Here is a 16937-nt window from a genome sequence, read left to right on the forward strand (position 1 = left end):
TTTTTCTTAATTACTTCGCTATGCACATAGACGGTTATGTCACTAACACTCCATGGTAGGTGATACTCCAGCTGCAATCATGTTAGTGCTTTTGCACTGGGAAGAGTCCATAATGCAAAGTATGCTTGTTTCTATCTTAGGGAATTATCCTATTTAAAGATAAGGCAAAAGAAGCACTGGATAAAGCCGAAGAAGCAAATAATGGGAACTTACAGTTACGCAACAGAGATGTCATATGGGAACTGCTGGAAGGGGATGCAGAGAAAGAAGCACTGAAAAAAATCATGGAGGGCCAGCAAGAGTCATTAAACAAATGGAAAGCAAAAGGTGATTTCCCCTTCTGACTAATTTGAATACCACTTGGATAACTTTCATAGAAGTTCTATTATTACAATTAACTTGTCAGATGGTGCACACAGTTTTGAATCATTTTAGATTTAGTAAATGACTAATTCATAGTTCTTCCAAGTTCTTTATCTTGTACATTTTAACAGGTCACAAATTTAAAGGTAAAGGACGAGGTGGCAAAGGAACCCAGGGATCACAGAACAAAGGGAAAGTACAGTTCCAGGGCAAGAAAATAAAATTTGAGAGTGAGGATGAAGAGGGTGAAGAGAATGCTAAAAGAGGTGAGCCATCTTGTGCATATGATGACTTTTATGGGCTGCTGGGAAATCCTTTGCAATGATTTCTCTAGAAACTGGTCAAGTTGGTTTATAACAAAAAAGCCCCCAAAGCAGTTTTCCTGATCATTCAAATTTAATTATGTTCTCAGGACTGTTGCTCTTGTGGAGATTTGTGAAATGAAGGACTGATCTGCAGAGTTGAGCATGTACAGGGCAATACAAAGCAGCTTTAACTGAAAGGATAGTAGCTGACTATATCGTTCTGTCCTAAACTTGCTTAGCACTATACAGTTGTTGGAAAATATGATTAATTTACCCTAAGTAAATGAATGCCCTTATCTCAGCATGGTAGGAGAAACATTTTGTCCGTGGCCCAGAACAGTGGTTTTTAACTCTTCCATATTGTGGACTCTCGTCTTTTCCTGTTGAGATTTTGGGTGTCTGACTAAAGGAAGTCTATCTTCCATTGTAATTTGCAGTGCCGTGCTAGCTATGCTGATTTTAGGATACTAGAGAGATGAGGAGAATGAGGTAATACCTTTTATTGGACCAACATCTGTTAATCCAGTAAAGAGAAAATTACCTCACCTACCATACCTCTTTTAATGACCAATATTGTTACTGTTTTTTAAACTGGAAGAATTCTGGGTGCTCCTCTTGAGTTATACTATGTAGTGCAAATCCTCTGGAAACAAGTCATGGATGGGTCTGAGTTGATTCATCAGTGTTACATAGCAGCTGTTGATCCCCTAGAATTGTTCCATAGGCAATATGCAAAGCACTGATTTCAAGGCAGTCTGTTCATAGGCAGCAATATGAAAGATTGTATGCTTTAAGCTGGAGAGACATAGTCTTTAAAGTAATATAAAACTTCCACCAGTTCCATAAGTGTATAACTATAAAAACTCTTACAGGGCCAGCAAGTCCCAAGAAAAGACCACTAGAAGAGAATGAAAAAGAAGAACCTGCATCAAAACAGCTGAAAACAGAAAATGGAGCTGGAGATCAGTGATCATGTTCTTTAAAAACAAACAAACACTGAGTTTTTATTAATCCATTTTAAATAGGTTTTAAGCCATTCCTCAGTTTGGAAGTTTTTCAAAGGAAAACCTTATTAAATCCACTTCGATATCCACCTGTAATGAGAGGAAAGCTTTTTTATTTTGCGATACTTTTTTTTTCCAGATGCATGACCTTAACATGCCAATATGGATTTTTTTAAAATATTTATAGTTTTGCTTATTCTGTCAGATCTTCTCACTATTTCTGGTATTGAGTCAACTGTATAAAGGGAGGGTCTATTCCTGAATCTAATTTTGAAATTGTATCAAAAACAGAATAAAATTCCATATTTAAAAATTGTGGAGAGTTGAATGTCCACTTCAAGTTTATGAATGTTAGTGACAGAATTCTGTCAAAGTGTGTACATGCTACTTAGTTTAGACCATCAGTGAGCAATAACCAGTCTTCTGCCTGGATGCGGTTCACCAAGATTAGTTCCTGGTGGGCAGCTAGTGCTTTGTTTACTTGCGCCTCCATAGGTATGACTGCTTGAAGGTCCTGTTCATGGCAGAGTGCTGTTTCCAGCAAATGGGAAGTGGTTCAGACTAGAACACTGTTTCCCGCAGCTCCCATTGACTGGGAACAGTGATCCGCAGCCAACAGGACCTCCAATCAACCATGCCTGTGGAGAAGCAGGTAAATAAAGTGTCAGTGGCCCACTGGCTCACCCCTAGCTTAGTTAATCTATTTCCTGATCAGCGTAAGGATAGGTTCACTGAAATAAAACTCCTGTAGCCCTTGTCTGCAGAGAAGAGGCTATTTAACCAAATACAGGGGATACATAATCTGAGTGGGGAATACATAATCAAGGCTGCCACTGATGCCACAATTTTTAGTCTGACTCTTAAGCTACAGCTACACTACAAACTTTTTCTGGAAGAGGAAATGCAAATGGAGCACTTATTTGCATCTCATACACTCATTTGCATATTCTTTCAATCCTTTTTGCGCAAAAAGGTGCCTTCTAAACAGTGCTTTTTTGCACAAAAACCTCTTCCACAAAAAGGATTGGAAGATATATGCAAATGAGGGCACAAGATATATGCAAATGAGAGCTCCATTTGCATTTCCTCTTCCTGAAAAAGTTTGTAGTGTAGCCATAGCCTAAGTGTAACACCTACTCTCATCCAAGTCTTACAGATTATTTCCAGATATCCTCTGAACTCTGCTGTTTTTCTGAACAGGCTCTTATTCTGGTCCTCCACTGTGTGACTATTGTGACCTGCCCTTTAGTTGTGATAGATGGCAGAATGATCTCAAGTTGGAATGGAGGGGGGGTTAAGTTAGATATTAAGAAAAAAACTCTCATTAGGAGGGTGATAAAGCACCAGAATGGGTTTCCTTGGGAAATGGGTTACCTAGGGAGGTAGTGGAATCTCCATGCTTAGAGGTGTTTTTTTGTCATTTTCTTCTTTTAAAGGCCAGGCTTGACAAATCATCCTGTCTGGAATGATTTAGTTGGGATTGATTGATTGGTCTTGCTTTGAGCAGGTGTTGGACTAAATGACCTACTGAGGTCTCTTCCAACCCTAATCTTGTATTATTCTTCTTGGCATCCACCTTGATCCACTTAGTCACTCTAAATACCGCTTTTTCTCACAAGAAGGTCAACTCCTTTCCTTCCAAAAACAACCTCTCTCTCTTCTCCCACCCTCCCCCCCCAACATACATTGCTTCCACTAAATGTAATGTTTTGGTCCTTATTCTTCATTTTATGGTGTCCAACTAGATCTGAAGCAGTAGCCACTTATAGTGGCTATTGGCTATAGCAAACTATCCACACTCAACTGGCCAAATAACCACATGTAGCTAATTGTTGGACAGCACAGCTTCATAATTTAACCCCTTCCTCTCATATCTTGAATCACATATTGCTGGTGTCTCCTACCCTGCCATCACTTAGCTCAGTGCTCCCACTAGCACTTGATTGCATCTGGTTAGCATGGATAACAGCACTGTACACCCTCAGACTAGTCCAAAACCATGACCTTTCCATTAAAGGTAAAATCCTGGTCCTATTTGAAACCAAATGACGTTTGTCCATGGTAGTCAATGTGGCAGAATTTCACCCTAGTCATCTGTAGGTGGGAGCAAGTAGAGTTTAGACATTAATTTGATACATGCAAAGATGATCTGATATCCCCAGCTCATATCTATTTCTTGCACCTACCTGTTATGTCTTAATTTAATTAATGTCTTAATTTAATTAATTCAGGGCCTTTGATAAGCCAAATGCAAGATCTGGGCCTAAATGTTATGCAATACAATCTTACAATAGAATTCTTCATGCTAGAGGTACTAACTGCAGTGGCTGAAACTCACACAGAAATAGAGGCCACTTAATTTTTCTGGAATGTTTTTACTCCAGCTTCAGTTGTGCTTTGCCACAGAGCAAGTTAGGGTATAACATCAGCCTGAAACCAAATGGGAAAATGATCTTGATAACCATACTAAATTGAGTCTCACATGGAGGTCTACCACCCTTGTTGCGTCTATTACACTATTGCAATGAGTGTTAAACTAAATTAAGACTTCTTCAATCCTAAACTAGTAGACAAATACCTCTCAATTTCAAATATAAAATGGGATTACAAAATACTTACAGACTTCTTTTTATGAAACTTGTATGATGCTGGTAAGTCATACCTAAGTTCTGTGAAGAGCATAAAAAACACCTATCATATTCAAAATATGTTGCTGCTCATTAGTGTTAGCCAAACTCTATTATATTCCTTGATCACTGGTTTTTTGGAAGCAACTTGACTAAAACAATTTGGCTTTTCATTTATTCAGTCTCTCTAAGCCTATTCTTTTAAATTGTCCTGATCAGTGAATATGCATTAATACCAAAAAAGGCAATGTTTCATAGTAGCAATTTCCTTCTAGAAAGAAGCTTTCTACTAAAGGACTATCACAATATGTAATGATGAAAACTTGATATTCTACTATTATAAATATTGCTGTCTTTCCCTACGTTCTTCACTCCTACACCTTTAAAGTATGGCACAAGTCTTGAAATAGCTACCAGAATTTAGAGAGATGTTGACAGCTCAAATTGAGGACAGGAGCAGTGAAAGATAAAACTCGTTGACCACACTTTGAGGAGGAGTCTGATGCCTTCTCAAGACAATGGAATTATTCCTATTGAATCCTGTCTAAGATGGAATTGGTGCACCTTTTGAGAAGTTTTGCCTGACTATATCCAGAATGTTATTTTACTTTTTGATCAACTGGACATCTTTAAACATTAGAGGTATTTGTCCTGGGGGAAGAAGAATCTACAAAACCTCCTATTTCATTAGTTTAGATCTCTTCATAACTTGCTACTTTAAGTTTTACTTTTCCATCCTAACTACTGATTAATCAGTTTTTCATCCTGATGGATTGTATTTTTTTAAATTAATTTTAACATGTTACTCTCATGCTACACTTGAATAATAATGGGTGCTGGAGGTTATAATCCACTAACAGTGCATTTTTAAAAGTGTGTATAAATCTTACCTGCTATAACTTCCATCTTCACTTTCCATTCATCTGCTTTCTTTTGAATATGCTGAATATAAGATAAGAGTCCATGAACTTAGCTCCAATTATTTAGTTTATGGCATTTTGAGAATCACCATTTAAAGCTACTATTCAGGGCAAATTGTTTTATACTTGAGTTTTGAGTTGAAGTAGTATCTGAGAGCTGCATTCTCCTATTCCAAAGCTAGTTTTCTAGCCTAAATCATTCTTACACACAGTAATTACTAAGACTCCAAAAAGAGAACACCAATCAAATTTTTAAGGTGTGTGTGTGTATGTATATATTAAAAAAAAAAAATCAGGAATGTTAAAAATCATGTAAAAAAATATAGAATTGTGTGTAACTGCTAAAAATCCTAGAAGTTGTATGTGCTGTGGGCTCTGCAGTAGTGTGGGGGGTGACAGTCGGCTCCCCAGAAGCCAGATAGTGTAGAACCACAGTAAAACCCTGCCAGACCTGCTCCCAGGGACCCAGCATGTAACCATAATGGAAACAAACAAACTGATGCTTATTTAAATTGTCACACTTTTACATCCAAGGTTCTACAGGAGTCTGTTTTGGGACTGGTTCTGTTCAATATCTTCATCGACAATTTAGATATTGGCATAGAGAGTATGCTTATTAAGTTTGTGGATACCACCAACCTGGGAAGGGTTGCAAGTGCTTTGGAGGATAGTCATAATTCAAAATGATCTGGACAAACTGGAGAAATGGTCTAAGGTAAATAGGATGAAGTTTAATACAGACAAATGCAAAGTACTCCAATTAGGAAGAAACAATCAGTTTCACACATACAAAATGGGAAGTGTGTGTCTAGAAAGGAGTACTGCTGAAAGGAATCTAGGGGTCATAGTGGACTATAGACCAAAAGTGAGTCAACAGTTATGACAGCTGCAAAAAAAGCAAACATGATTCTGGGATGCATTAACAGGAGTGTTGTGAGCAAGACGTGAAGTCATTTTTCTATTCTACTCTGTGCTGATTAGGCCTCAGCAGGAATACTGCATCCAGTTCTGGGCACCATATTTCAAGAAAAATTTGGAGAAGGTCCGGAGAAAGCAACCAAAATGATTAAAGTTCTAAAAAAGCTATGAGAGACGGCTGAAAGAATTGGACTTCTTTACTTTAGAAAAGAGAAGACTGAAAGGGGACATAACTGTTTTCAAGTATCGAAAAGGGTGTTTTACAAGGAGGAGGGAGAAAAATGGTTCTCCTTGGCCTCTGATAATATAACAAGAAGCAATGGGCTTAAATTGCAGCAAGGGAGGTTTAGGTTGGACATCAGGAAAAACTTCCTAACTGTCAGGGTGGTTAAACAATAGAATAAATTGCCTAGGGCTGTTGTGGAATCACCATCACTGGAGATATTTAAGAACAGATAAGATAAACTTCTATCATGCCTGAGCAAAATCCAGCCTGCCAAGCTACTGGCTCTGGCAGTAGGGAACCCCAGACAGACTCCCCTGCTTGCCTTGCAGCCTCACATGCTGCTCAAAAATGGATCTGCCTAGCCCTGTTTCCTTTTTAAAACTGTAATCCCAGAGGGGAGGGGAATAAGCTTCAAGCACTGCCCTGGTCCAACACAATCCCATTGGCTGGTTTCAGACCAGAAACTGTCCAATGGGAGCTGCCCGTATGAATAACAAGCAGCCACAAAGCACCACACACTCTTCCCTCTGGCTCAGTTATTCATGCTAGCACATAGGCAGGCTGGCTGCCTGACTGAGAAATATTTTAAGCTCTGCAAGCCTTTAGCCTGGTAGGCAGGCAGGCTGGTTTGGCTACTGGCTGGTAAGTCTCCTGGCCAAACCCTGCCTCTGGTACCCCAACCTCTCCCTTCCCCAACTCTGTGCCCCCCCACTCCTGCACCCATATTTTCTCCCAGATCTAGCACCCCAATCTTTTGCCCCAGATTAGTCCCCTCCTACACACATCCCAAAACCCTGCAGCCCACTCCCTTACCCCAAGCTCCCTTCTGCACCCAACTTCAATCCCAGACCACACACCATCTCCACTAATATGGAAGTGTGTAGCGCTCAACTACTTTCCAAAATTTTGGAATGGACCCTCATCAAAAATGATTGCCCACCCCAATCTAGAAGGTTCTTGGTCCTGCTGTGGGGGTAGGGGCCTGGACTCTGACCTCTTGAAGTCCCTTCTGGTTCTAGTATTCCATGATCCCTAATATAAAAAATAACCAGGGCTTGCCAAACTGTGGCGAGCCCCGCTCACCAGTCGTGTTGTCCGGCGATCTGCACATGCGCAGATCACCCGAACTCAGCTCTTCTGGGTTACAATCTACTTGCCACGGGTGAGTAGATTGTATTATTTGTTGAGCCCTGTATATAACCATTTATGCAATGAGCATTATACCTTAAGTATCTTAGTTTTCAAACACCCAAGGCACAGGCACTGATTTTGGTTACTGAATCCATGCTTTAACTTACAGAAGTACTGGAAGAATAGGAAGATTAGAGTGCCACTAACACCTGCTAAATGCTTAACCAGCTGAAGTCAAGGGACTTACTTGTCGTGTTGAAGTTTTGTGTAGGGAATATACAGCTGTTTGTGCCATTTGCAAAGCTACCTTCAGAAAAGTCATGTCCATTCCTGTAAGAAGAGGACACTAGTTGCATGCAAGCCTTATTTGTCTAGAGATCTTAAGACTTCGCATTTATTTATTTAATGTTATCCTTGGGTGTATACATAGGAATAGAATAGCATCATTTTAGACCTAATAATTGCAATTATGTTTGCTAGCCTGTACGTTCTGAAAAGCAGTGAGTAGATTAAGGCACGGAAGAGGAGGATCTGTATTTCCATATTTTTTCCTAATAGTGTTTTGCATGGGTATAGATATTGAATTGTAATAGCAATATACAAAAGTACTAGTAGTTTGACCCACTATTAGGGGCCAATTAGCTTAAAACTTTAACCCCATTTGTTGAAATGACTGTACTTAGCCAAACACTTTACATGTGGTTCATTTGTGGCTCTGGCTACATCACAGAAGAGACAAAGGAGTAATTGTCTCTAAGAAGTCCCATATGGAATAGCAAAGGTTTTGCCACTAACATTTATTAGCAGATTAATTCCTTAGAAGTAGAAATATTATATAGTTGCTTTTTAGAATTACTAACCTTTATTATGCTTGGTCCCAAAAGGAGGATTCATAATTACAGTGTCAAAAGTTTTTGACATTGTGGTAGCTAAAGAACATACGTTGCATTGAATCATGTCAATATTTGTGAGCTCAAACTCTTCAGCATTTTTACTAAATATTTCCAAGGCATCTGCATCTATGTCGAACCCCACACACAACCTGGAAAATGGAAAACAATCTTTAAAAAACCCACAATATTTTTAATTTCAAAAGGCAGTACATACATTTCTTTTCAAAATGCACCATTTCTAAACAGTCATGTTTGTTCCTGCTGCATAGTTCTGAGAAATCCCTAAAGCAGAATATGCTCTACTATCTTCTGTAGGAGTTAGTAATTTACTTATAAAATACATTTTTTTATTAGTACAGTGATGTGAGTGGTGAAGCATTTTCCTACGAACGTCTTTAACAGGACAAACCTAATATATTTAATAACAAGATGCTGAATAATAGTTTAGAGCAGCAATGGGCAACCTCAACTAGTGAATGGGCCGCATGAGTAGCCCTCTTTCATCTCAGTGGGTGGCAAGAGTGTTATAACCAAGATGGTCTCCTGGGATGGAATAATTTTTAACTTCATTTGTGTACCTAGAATTTGTGAGATGTGCCTATTGAACCACAGTAGTGCTTTGATTAGATGCAGAGGGAGGGCATGGCTCTCTGTTCATATTGGGTGCAATCAACACAGATCTCACTGTGTGTGCTGGTTTAGTAATATCAGTGGTAACACTATTGAACAGAAAACAGCAGAATCTGATAACCTTGCACAGGGTAGGGATGTTTACATGGTTACAATAACAATTTTGATGCTACAAATGTTAATGATTACACATTGGCTCCCCAGAAGTGGGGCCAGTAGCCAGTGTGCTCCCAGCTGCTGACCCTAAAGCTGGCTGCTGCCCTATGCTGCAAAATTTCATACAGAGTCTAATGCAGGTTAGTAGTGCCCACCAGGAGCCAACTTTTAGTAGCTGGCTCCCACCTACTACCCTGCTCCCGGGAAGCCAGCTGCTGCCTCTAAGGGGGCATCACTTGTTTAAACTATTACTCTTACAGCCCTAGCATGTAGGCAATGGTAAACAATGTCTTGTGGGCTACACATAGAACCTACTGGGCTGCATATGGCCCACTGCTGCTTTAGAGGAAAAGTATTTACTAAATTATGAACAAGCTTTCTCTAAATAATTCTCTATTTAAAATAAAGAGCATTTGCCCCTATCATTTGTTACTATTTGCATGTTCATACAGCAAATCTGTATCTATTAAAATGTGTGATCATGCACTTATTTTTAGTTACCTACATTAAGTTCAGTCTAGCATTGTTCATATTCCAATCTTCTCACTTAGTTCTATACAGTACTGAGAGAGAAACAAAATCTTGGATGTTAAACACCTACCCTGCTCCTAACATTACGCTTCCAATGCTGAGTACACCACAACCACATCCTAGATCTGCAACCACTTTGTTTTCAATGTCATCAAACGTGTTGTGAATTGTATGAAGCATACATGCTGAAAAATATGAGATTACAGCATAAGCATAGACAGTTGACAGGTCAATATTCTTTTCTTTCAGCATATTCAAAATTAAGCAGACACTTGCAAGCTATGAAGATCATAATAGGAATCATAAGAACATAAGAACGGCCGTACTGGGTCAGACCAAAGGTCCATCTAGCCCAGTATCCTGTCTACCGACAGTGGCCAGCACCAGGTACCCCAGAGAGGGTGGACCAAAGACAATGATCAAGCGATTTATCTCCTGCCATCCCTCTCCAGCCTCTGACAAACAGAGGCCAAGGACACCATTTTATCCCCTGGCTAATAGCCTTTTATGGACCTAACCTCCATGAATTTATCCAGCTTCTCTTTAAACTCTATTATAGTCCTAGCCTTCACCGCCTCCTCTGGCAAGGAGTTCCACAGGTTGACAACACGCTGTGTGAAGAAGAACTTCCTTTTATTAGTTTTAAACCATTAATTTCATTTGGTGTCCTCTAGTTCTTCTATTATGGGAACTAATAAATAACTTTTCTTTATCAGCCCTCTCCACACCACTCATGATTTTATAGACCTCTATCATATCCCCCCTCAGTCTCCTCTTTTCTAAACTGAAAAGTCCCAGTCTCTTTAGCCTCTCCTCATATGGGACCCGTTCCAAACCCCTAATCATTTTAGTTGCCCTTTTCTGAACCCTTTCCAAGGCCAAAATATCTTTTTTGAGGTGAGGAGACCACATCTGTACACAGTATTCAAGATGTGGGCGTACCATAATTTTATACAGGGGCAGTAAGATGTTCTGGGTCTTATTTTCTATCCCTTTCCTAATAATTCCTAGCATCCTATTTGCCTTTTTGACCGCTGCTGCACACTGTGTGGAAGTTTTCAGAGAACTGTCCACGATAACTCCAAGATCTCTTTCCTGATTTGTCGTAGCCAAATTAGCCCCCATCACGGGGTTATTTTTCCCGATGTGCATTACTTTACACTTATCCACATTCAATTTCATTTGCCATTTTGTTGCCCAATCACTCAGTTTGGTGAGATCTTCTTGGAGTCCCTCACAGTCTGCTTCTGTCTTGACTATCCTAAACAGTTTGGTATCATCTGCAAACTTTACTACCTCACTGCTTACCCCTTTCTCCAGATCATTTATGAATAAGTTGAAAAGGATTGGTCCCAGGACTGACCCTTGGGGTACACCACTAGTTACCCCTCTCCAATCTGAAAATTTACCATTTATTCCTACCCTTTGTTTCCTGTCTTTTAGCCAGTTCTCAATCCAAGAAAGGACCATCCCTCTTATCCCATGGCCATGTAATTTACACAAGAGCCTTTGGTGAGGGACCTTGTCAAAGGCTTTCTGAAAATCCAAGTATACTATATCTACTGGATCCCCCTTGTCCGCATGTTTGTTAACTCCTTCAAAGAACTCTAATAGATTAGTAAGACAGGATTTCCCTTTACAGAAACCATGTTGACTTTTGTCCAACAAATTATGTTCTTCTACATGATTCACAATTTTATTCTTTACTATTGTTTCGACTAATTTGCCCGGTACTGAAGTTAGACTTACCGGTCTGTAATTGCCAGGATCGCCTCTAGAGCCCTTTTTAAATATTGGTGTCACATTGGCTACCTTCCAGTCATTAGGTACGGAAGCCGATTTAAAGGATAGGTTACAAACCACAGATAATAGCTCAGCAATTTCCCATTTAAGTTCTTTTAGAACCCTTGGATGAATGCCATCCGGTCCCGGAGATTTGTAAACATTAAGTTTTTCTATTTGTTCCAAAACCTCCTCTAATGACACTTCAATCCGGGACAGTTCCTCAGATTCATCACCCACAAAGGACGGTGCAGATTCAGGAATCTCCCCAACATCCTCAGCCGTGAAGACTGAAGCAAAGAAATCATTTAGTTTCTCCGCAATGGCTTTATCGTCCTTGATTGCTCCTTTTATAGCTCGATCATCTAGGGGACCCACAGGCTTTTTAGCAGGCTTCCTGCTTCTAATGTACTTAAAAAACATTTTGTTATTTCTTTTTGAGTTTTTGGCTAGCTGTTCCTCAAAATCTTTTTTTGCTTTTCTTATTACATGTTTACACTTGATTTGACAGTGTTTATGTTCCTTTCTATTTATCTCACTAGGATTGGACTTCCACTTCTTAAAAGATACCTTTTTGTCCCTCACTGCTTCTTTTACATGGTGGTTAAGCCACGGTGACTCTTTTTAGGTCTCTTGCTATGTTTTTTAATTTGGGGTATACATTAAAATCCCCTCTATTCCTCAAATATTTCCTCAAACTATTCACAAACTCACTGAGCCCAGTAAATACACATCTTTGTTTATGTATGGAAACAAAATTGAATAAGAATGTATCTAGCTCTGTCGTACTATATTTGCTCTCCTACGCTCCCCGTGTGCTCCCAAAATGGAACTGTTCACACACATACTCTCTCTCTCTCACTACAGGTCACTGAGGCAGAACGCTTCCTGGTACTAGGGGCAAATAGACATTCCCATGCACTCATGGCCGCCCTACTGGGCGCACTAAAATGATTTGCTGAATATACACTCTGATTATGAAAGCTGCAGACAGGAAATTTTGTTTGTGATACGATGGAAATGGTATTTTATAATTATGGAGATTGAAAGATCAATATTTAAAACTAAGACCAGCTTTCTTACTACCTAATGCAAATATACAGTTCTTATCAGTACAAATTAGAAAGTAGTCTACAACCCACATTCTTCACAAGCCATTTATTAGATTGTCTGAGATATTAGGAAACCTTTTAAAAAACAAAGCATTACAGTTTCTCTTTATGCGATCTCTGGAAATAATGCAGAAGCTGCTAAGGAATCCTTATGCTCTCAGGACACACACAGAAATTAAGTGAAATACTTAAGATTTTTTTATAGTTCAGAAAAGTGAGATTGACAATTTTATGTTTAATCTCTACCTGCAATGTGTGGTCTTGTTGCATACTGCTCAAAGAGTAATTTTGGATGCTCAAACTCTTCAACATGCTGAAGAAAACTTTCTAGTTCCTTAAGTTTTAACTTCTTCATGTTTCTTTTTCAACTAAGAAAAACAATTCATTTATAATCAGGCATAGGTTTGCACTGTTATTCTTACAGTTATGTATAAAATACAAACTAAAAATTATTATAAAATTTAAAAATAATATTCATTAAAATCCTCCATCCTAATTTTCAGCTTTACCTTTTATGTATAAAGTATACTAAGTACTCCCCTATCCTCCCGGTGCGCTACCAAAATTGAACTGTTCACACGCACACATCCCCCACTATGGGCCACTGAGGCACCCCCTAGCACTAGGGCAAATAGACATTCCCACGCACTCATGCCCGCCCTGCTGGGGGCCCAAAAATGATTTGCCCCACTACAGCATCACACACACACCCTCAGCAGCAGCGCTCCCAGCCACTGAAGAGGATTACCACTGCCTAGCCCCAGGAGTCCTTGCCACCGCGCCCTCCCGTAGCGAGGGAGCCTCACGGCAGGGCAGAGTGATGCTGAGAGTCGTGCTGCTGGTTTCCTTCGCTTCAACGCTTGCGGCGCAGGGCGCTCCTGGGGATGCCTCCTGCGCCCGGCACAAGGCGCATTCCCCGCCCGCCGGAGGAGCGCTCGCTCGGAAACTGCCGTGCCCATCCTGCAGACCCCACCATCCCAAGCACCTACCTCATTGCACGGCCTCTCGCCACACGGTGCAGCAGTTTAACTTGTCCCCTATGCACATATGAAACTGAGACCAGCACTGGCAGTTCCTATTTAGTCCCAAGCAGCTATTAGCAGCGTTCCTGCCCCTAGGCACCTTTCCTTTCCCTCTTTGCGCTATGCAGGCGGTTGTAATCTCGTCTGCGTCTCAGGTTAGTAGTAGACAAGGTTGGTAAGGTAATACCTGTTATTGGCCCAATTTCTGCTGGCTGAGAGACAAAGCTTTAGAGCCCTTGAATCACCCCTTTATATATGCAGAAAATACTTATGCTAAACCAGTGGTTCTCAAACTTTTCTCTTTGCACATAGCAAACCTGTGACTATGAAAATTAAAAACACTTTTTAATATTTAACAATATTATAAATACAGGAGTCGAAGCAAAGCTTGGGGTGGGGGAGAGGCTGACACCTCATGATCCTCACATAACCTTAATAACTCCCTGACGGCTCACCCTGCCATTTGGTTTAAGAAACCATCCTAACCATGCTGTCCTATGTGTATTTAGCTGGCAGGCTTCAGTACTTTTCTCAGACCTGAAGAAGAGTTTTGTTTAAGTAGCAACACTTGTCTCTCTCACCAATGCAAATTGGCCCAATAAAAGTTATTACCTCATCCATCTTGTCTTCCCTGCTTTGCTCCTTCTAGACCAGTGATGGGCCACAAAGACTAGTGAGTGGATCGCGTGAGTGGCCCTCTTTTGTCTCAGTGGGCCGCATGATCGCCAATGGTGGATAACCTGCAGACCACAGACCACTGCACTTCCACCTGTGGCAACCTCCCTTTCTGCTTTCTTCTCCCACATGCCTCTCACACACTGGGACACCAGAACCCCACACTTCCTACTTCTCTCCCTCCCAGAACTTTTGATTTGCACTCCATCCCCCCCACCCTCCCTGCCTCTCAGCTGATTTGTGGGCATTCAAGCTCTGGGAGAGAGAGAAGTGATGGAGTGTGAATTAATGGATTCATGGCACTCTCAAAGTGCTCAGGGAGGGAGAAGGAGTAGGAAGAGCTGGGCTCTAGTGCCCTAGTGTGCGAGGGGGAGGAGCTCAAACAGGGGGTGTATGGGATGCAGCCCCCATTGGGCTGCATGTAGCCTGTAGGTTGCCCAGCACTGTTCTAGACACAGCAGAAGGAAACAGAAGAGATCACCATATGAGCCTTTTGGTTGGCAGAGTTGAGAAAAATACTCCCCTCTTTTGCTGGTTTGTCCTCTCTGATGAATTGAACTTGGGCTTTGTGAAGGACACACACACACCCCATGCATCTATAACTGAGTACATATTTTTGCAAATGCATATTTGTTGGAGTAAATACATGAAGATCCTATCTTTTTAATTATTTTTCCAACAAAGTGCATATGTTAAATGTTTTGCAAAACACTTGCAGGTTCAGGGCTCTCTAACAGTTCACTGACAAATAAATGTCTGCAACAAAATTCAAGTTTCAGTTCTCCAATGCAGTGATTCAGGAGCTATTAGGTAGCTTTGAATTCCTCCCAGGTCACCATTTCTCTAGCAGCTATCTCTTTATTTCATATCATAGTCGTTGCTTAGCACCAGATTTTAGTGACCAAAACACTGGCAGCTTCACTGTCTACTGGAAAGATTGTCATCTTTTAATAGATTGGGCTTAAGTGTTTTTACACTCATTTGCAATTCCTAGAATTCTAGTGAAAATATATCATGCTGATTGCACATTATTCTTTGGATTTTTGTTCCTAATGTACCAAAATACAAGATTAATTATTTTATTGATGGAGTATGCCAGCAGGAAAGTGAGACACAAGTAATGTTTTCACATCTCTTTTTCAGCTCTGCAAAACTCTCAGTTCTTTTCCTAGACCTGAAGAGCTCTGTGTAGTTTGAAAGCTTGTCCCTTTTACTGGCAGAAGTTCGTCCAATAAAACATATTACTTCACCCACGATATTAAATATCTTGGGACCAACATAGCTACAACACTACAAGCACAGCCGTAGGAATAATGGTGTTGCAAAACCAGCAGAGGGAGCATGCACTTTTTTATTTGTTAAGCCAAATAAAATATAGGTTTATTTTTGTTAAAGCAACAGATTTTTTATTTTAAATTTGCCATGAGACAGTGGTAAATCTAATTATCATTATAATAGCCAACAGTTGTAAATTTAAAAATACTATAATCCAGAGGACGTTCCCTAATAATCGGTATCAGATAGCTGCATTGGTCAATTTCAGAAAAAACAACACAAAGTCCCATGACACTTTAAAGACTAATTAATTTATTAGGGTACTAGGGTATAAGTGCTGTTCCTGCAGTTTACAGTGCAGAACTTCACATGGATACAGCAGTAGTCTGTATTGTAAATTACAGGACTAGGTCTTATAGCAGCTCAAATTTGATTTGTGGTTTCATTTACTTAATAGCAACTCTATTCCTTTATTGGGGATGTTAAATTTAGGTTATTTTAGTAATTGAATAGTCAACAGAATTATTGACTACTCCATAGTGGAAGGCAGCCCCACTCAGTCCTGGCTCACACCAGGACCAAACCCCACTACAGCTCTTCAATTTAAAAGGTAGTAGGAGCTGGGGGTAGACTGCCTGGCTCCTACTGCCTTTTAAATTGCAGAGCCACACCAACAACTACCTGCACCCTCCCCTTGCTGCCTTTGATACACTTATTGGTTAATCATGTGGTTCACTACACATTGATATCCCTAATCTAAGCAGAAGGTTTTTACTTGAAGATTAAAAATATTTATTTTATTAGTATAGGTTATAATCTTTCTAGAAATATTTTATTTCTCTAAAAATACAATGGCACAATGCAATTGATACAACTTTTGCAAGTGACCTGTCTATATTTAAATTTGGACGGGCGAGGATCACAGATAAAAGCTAATATTATATCATTTAGCTTTTAAAAGGTCAAAACTTGTATCCATTTTCTCTTAAACGTTTCGAGTGAAACCTGCACAAGCCACCTCCCTAAGCAAGCTTCTGCCGTTTAAGCACCTGTCTCACACGGCTCACTTTCTTTTGTAGCGAGGGCTGCAAGAGTCTCAGATGAGAGGCGCTGTAAGTACCACGTCAAGTACGAGGCCGGGCTACAAGACACAACAATGCCCTTCTCTTTAAAGTTGCTGGGAAGTTACCTCCTTGTGTGGCGACCTACCTAGGCCGTGCCCAGCGCAGGGCGCGTGAGAGGCGGCCGGCGGGCTAAGAGCAGGGCCTGGGAGGAAGCGGAGGGACAATGTCAGGCGGAGGCAGACACGGGGCGGGGGCAGCGGGCGGCTTGCGACGGGCACGGTGCCGGCTCCCAGACTATCGCGA

At 40.5% G+C, this 16937-nt stretch overlaps 2 protein-coding genes across 8 annotated transcripts in view; one reads left to right on the forward strand and one right to left on the reverse strand.

Moving 5' to 3' along the window:
• Positions 1–1987, forward strand: part of SSB (small RNA binding exonuclease protection factor La) — a 19375-nt gene extending 17388 nt beyond the window's left edge. For both annotated transcript variants that reach the window (XM_075933594.2, XM_075933595.2), the window contains exons 10-12: positions 141–327; positions 495–629; positions 1541–1987. In XM_075933594.2, the coding sequence (XP_075789709.1) occupies positions 141–327; positions 495–629; positions 1541–1638 (420 nt within the window). In that variant the 3' untranslated portion in view covers positions 1639–1987. The remainder of the gene's footprint in view (positions 1–140; positions 328–494; positions 630–1540) is intronic.
• Positions 1639–16902, reverse strand: METTL5 (methyltransferase 5, N6-adenosine). Of its 6 annotated transcripts, none has more exons than XM_075933601.1 (8): positions 16780–16902; positions 12845–12966; positions 9775–9889; positions 8355–8536; positions 7742–7824; positions 5190–5241; positions 4292–4341; positions 1639–1762 (listed from the first exon to the last, which is right to left on the reverse strand). In XM_075933601.1, exons 2-8 carry the CDS (start codon positions 12951–12953, stop codon positions 1709–1711), a joined length of 645 nt encoding a protein of 214 aa, XP_075789716.1. In that variant the 5' UTR covers positions 12954–12966; positions 16780–16902; the 3' UTR covers positions 1639–1708. The 6 variants fall into 6 exon arrangements, with proteins under 6 accessions (XP_075789716.1, XP_075789711.1, XP_075789715.1 ...); XM_075933596.2 differs by lacking the exon at positions 16780–16902 and adding an exon at positions 13588–13719; XM_075933600.2 differs by lacking the exon at positions 16780–16902 and adding an exon at positions 13405–13573.
• Positions 16903–16937: the final 35 nt, after the last annotated feature.

Source organism: Pelodiscus sinensis, chromosome 7, assembly GCF_052426305.1.
Source record: "Pelodiscus sinensis isolate ZL-2025 chromosome 7, ASM5242630v1, whole genome shotgun sequence".
NCBI lineage: Eukaryota > Metazoa > Chordata > Testudines > Trionychidae > Pelodiscus > Pelodiscus sinensis.

Excerpts from the sequence above, each read along its gene's own strand:
- METTL5 (XM_075933601.1), bottom strand. The coding sequence starts at position 12,953 with ATGAAGAAGTTAAAACTTAAGGAACTAGAAAGTTTTCTTCAGCATGTT. Across the intron at positions 9,890-12,844 it reads AACAAGACCACACATTGCAG|CATGTATGCTTCATACAATT; the intron begins GTAGAGATTAAA and ends CATATTTTTCAG. Across the intron at positions 7,825-8,354 it reads TGGGACCAAGCATAATAAAG|GAATGGACATGACTTTTCTG; the intron begins GTTAGTAATTCT and ends CTCTTCTTACAG.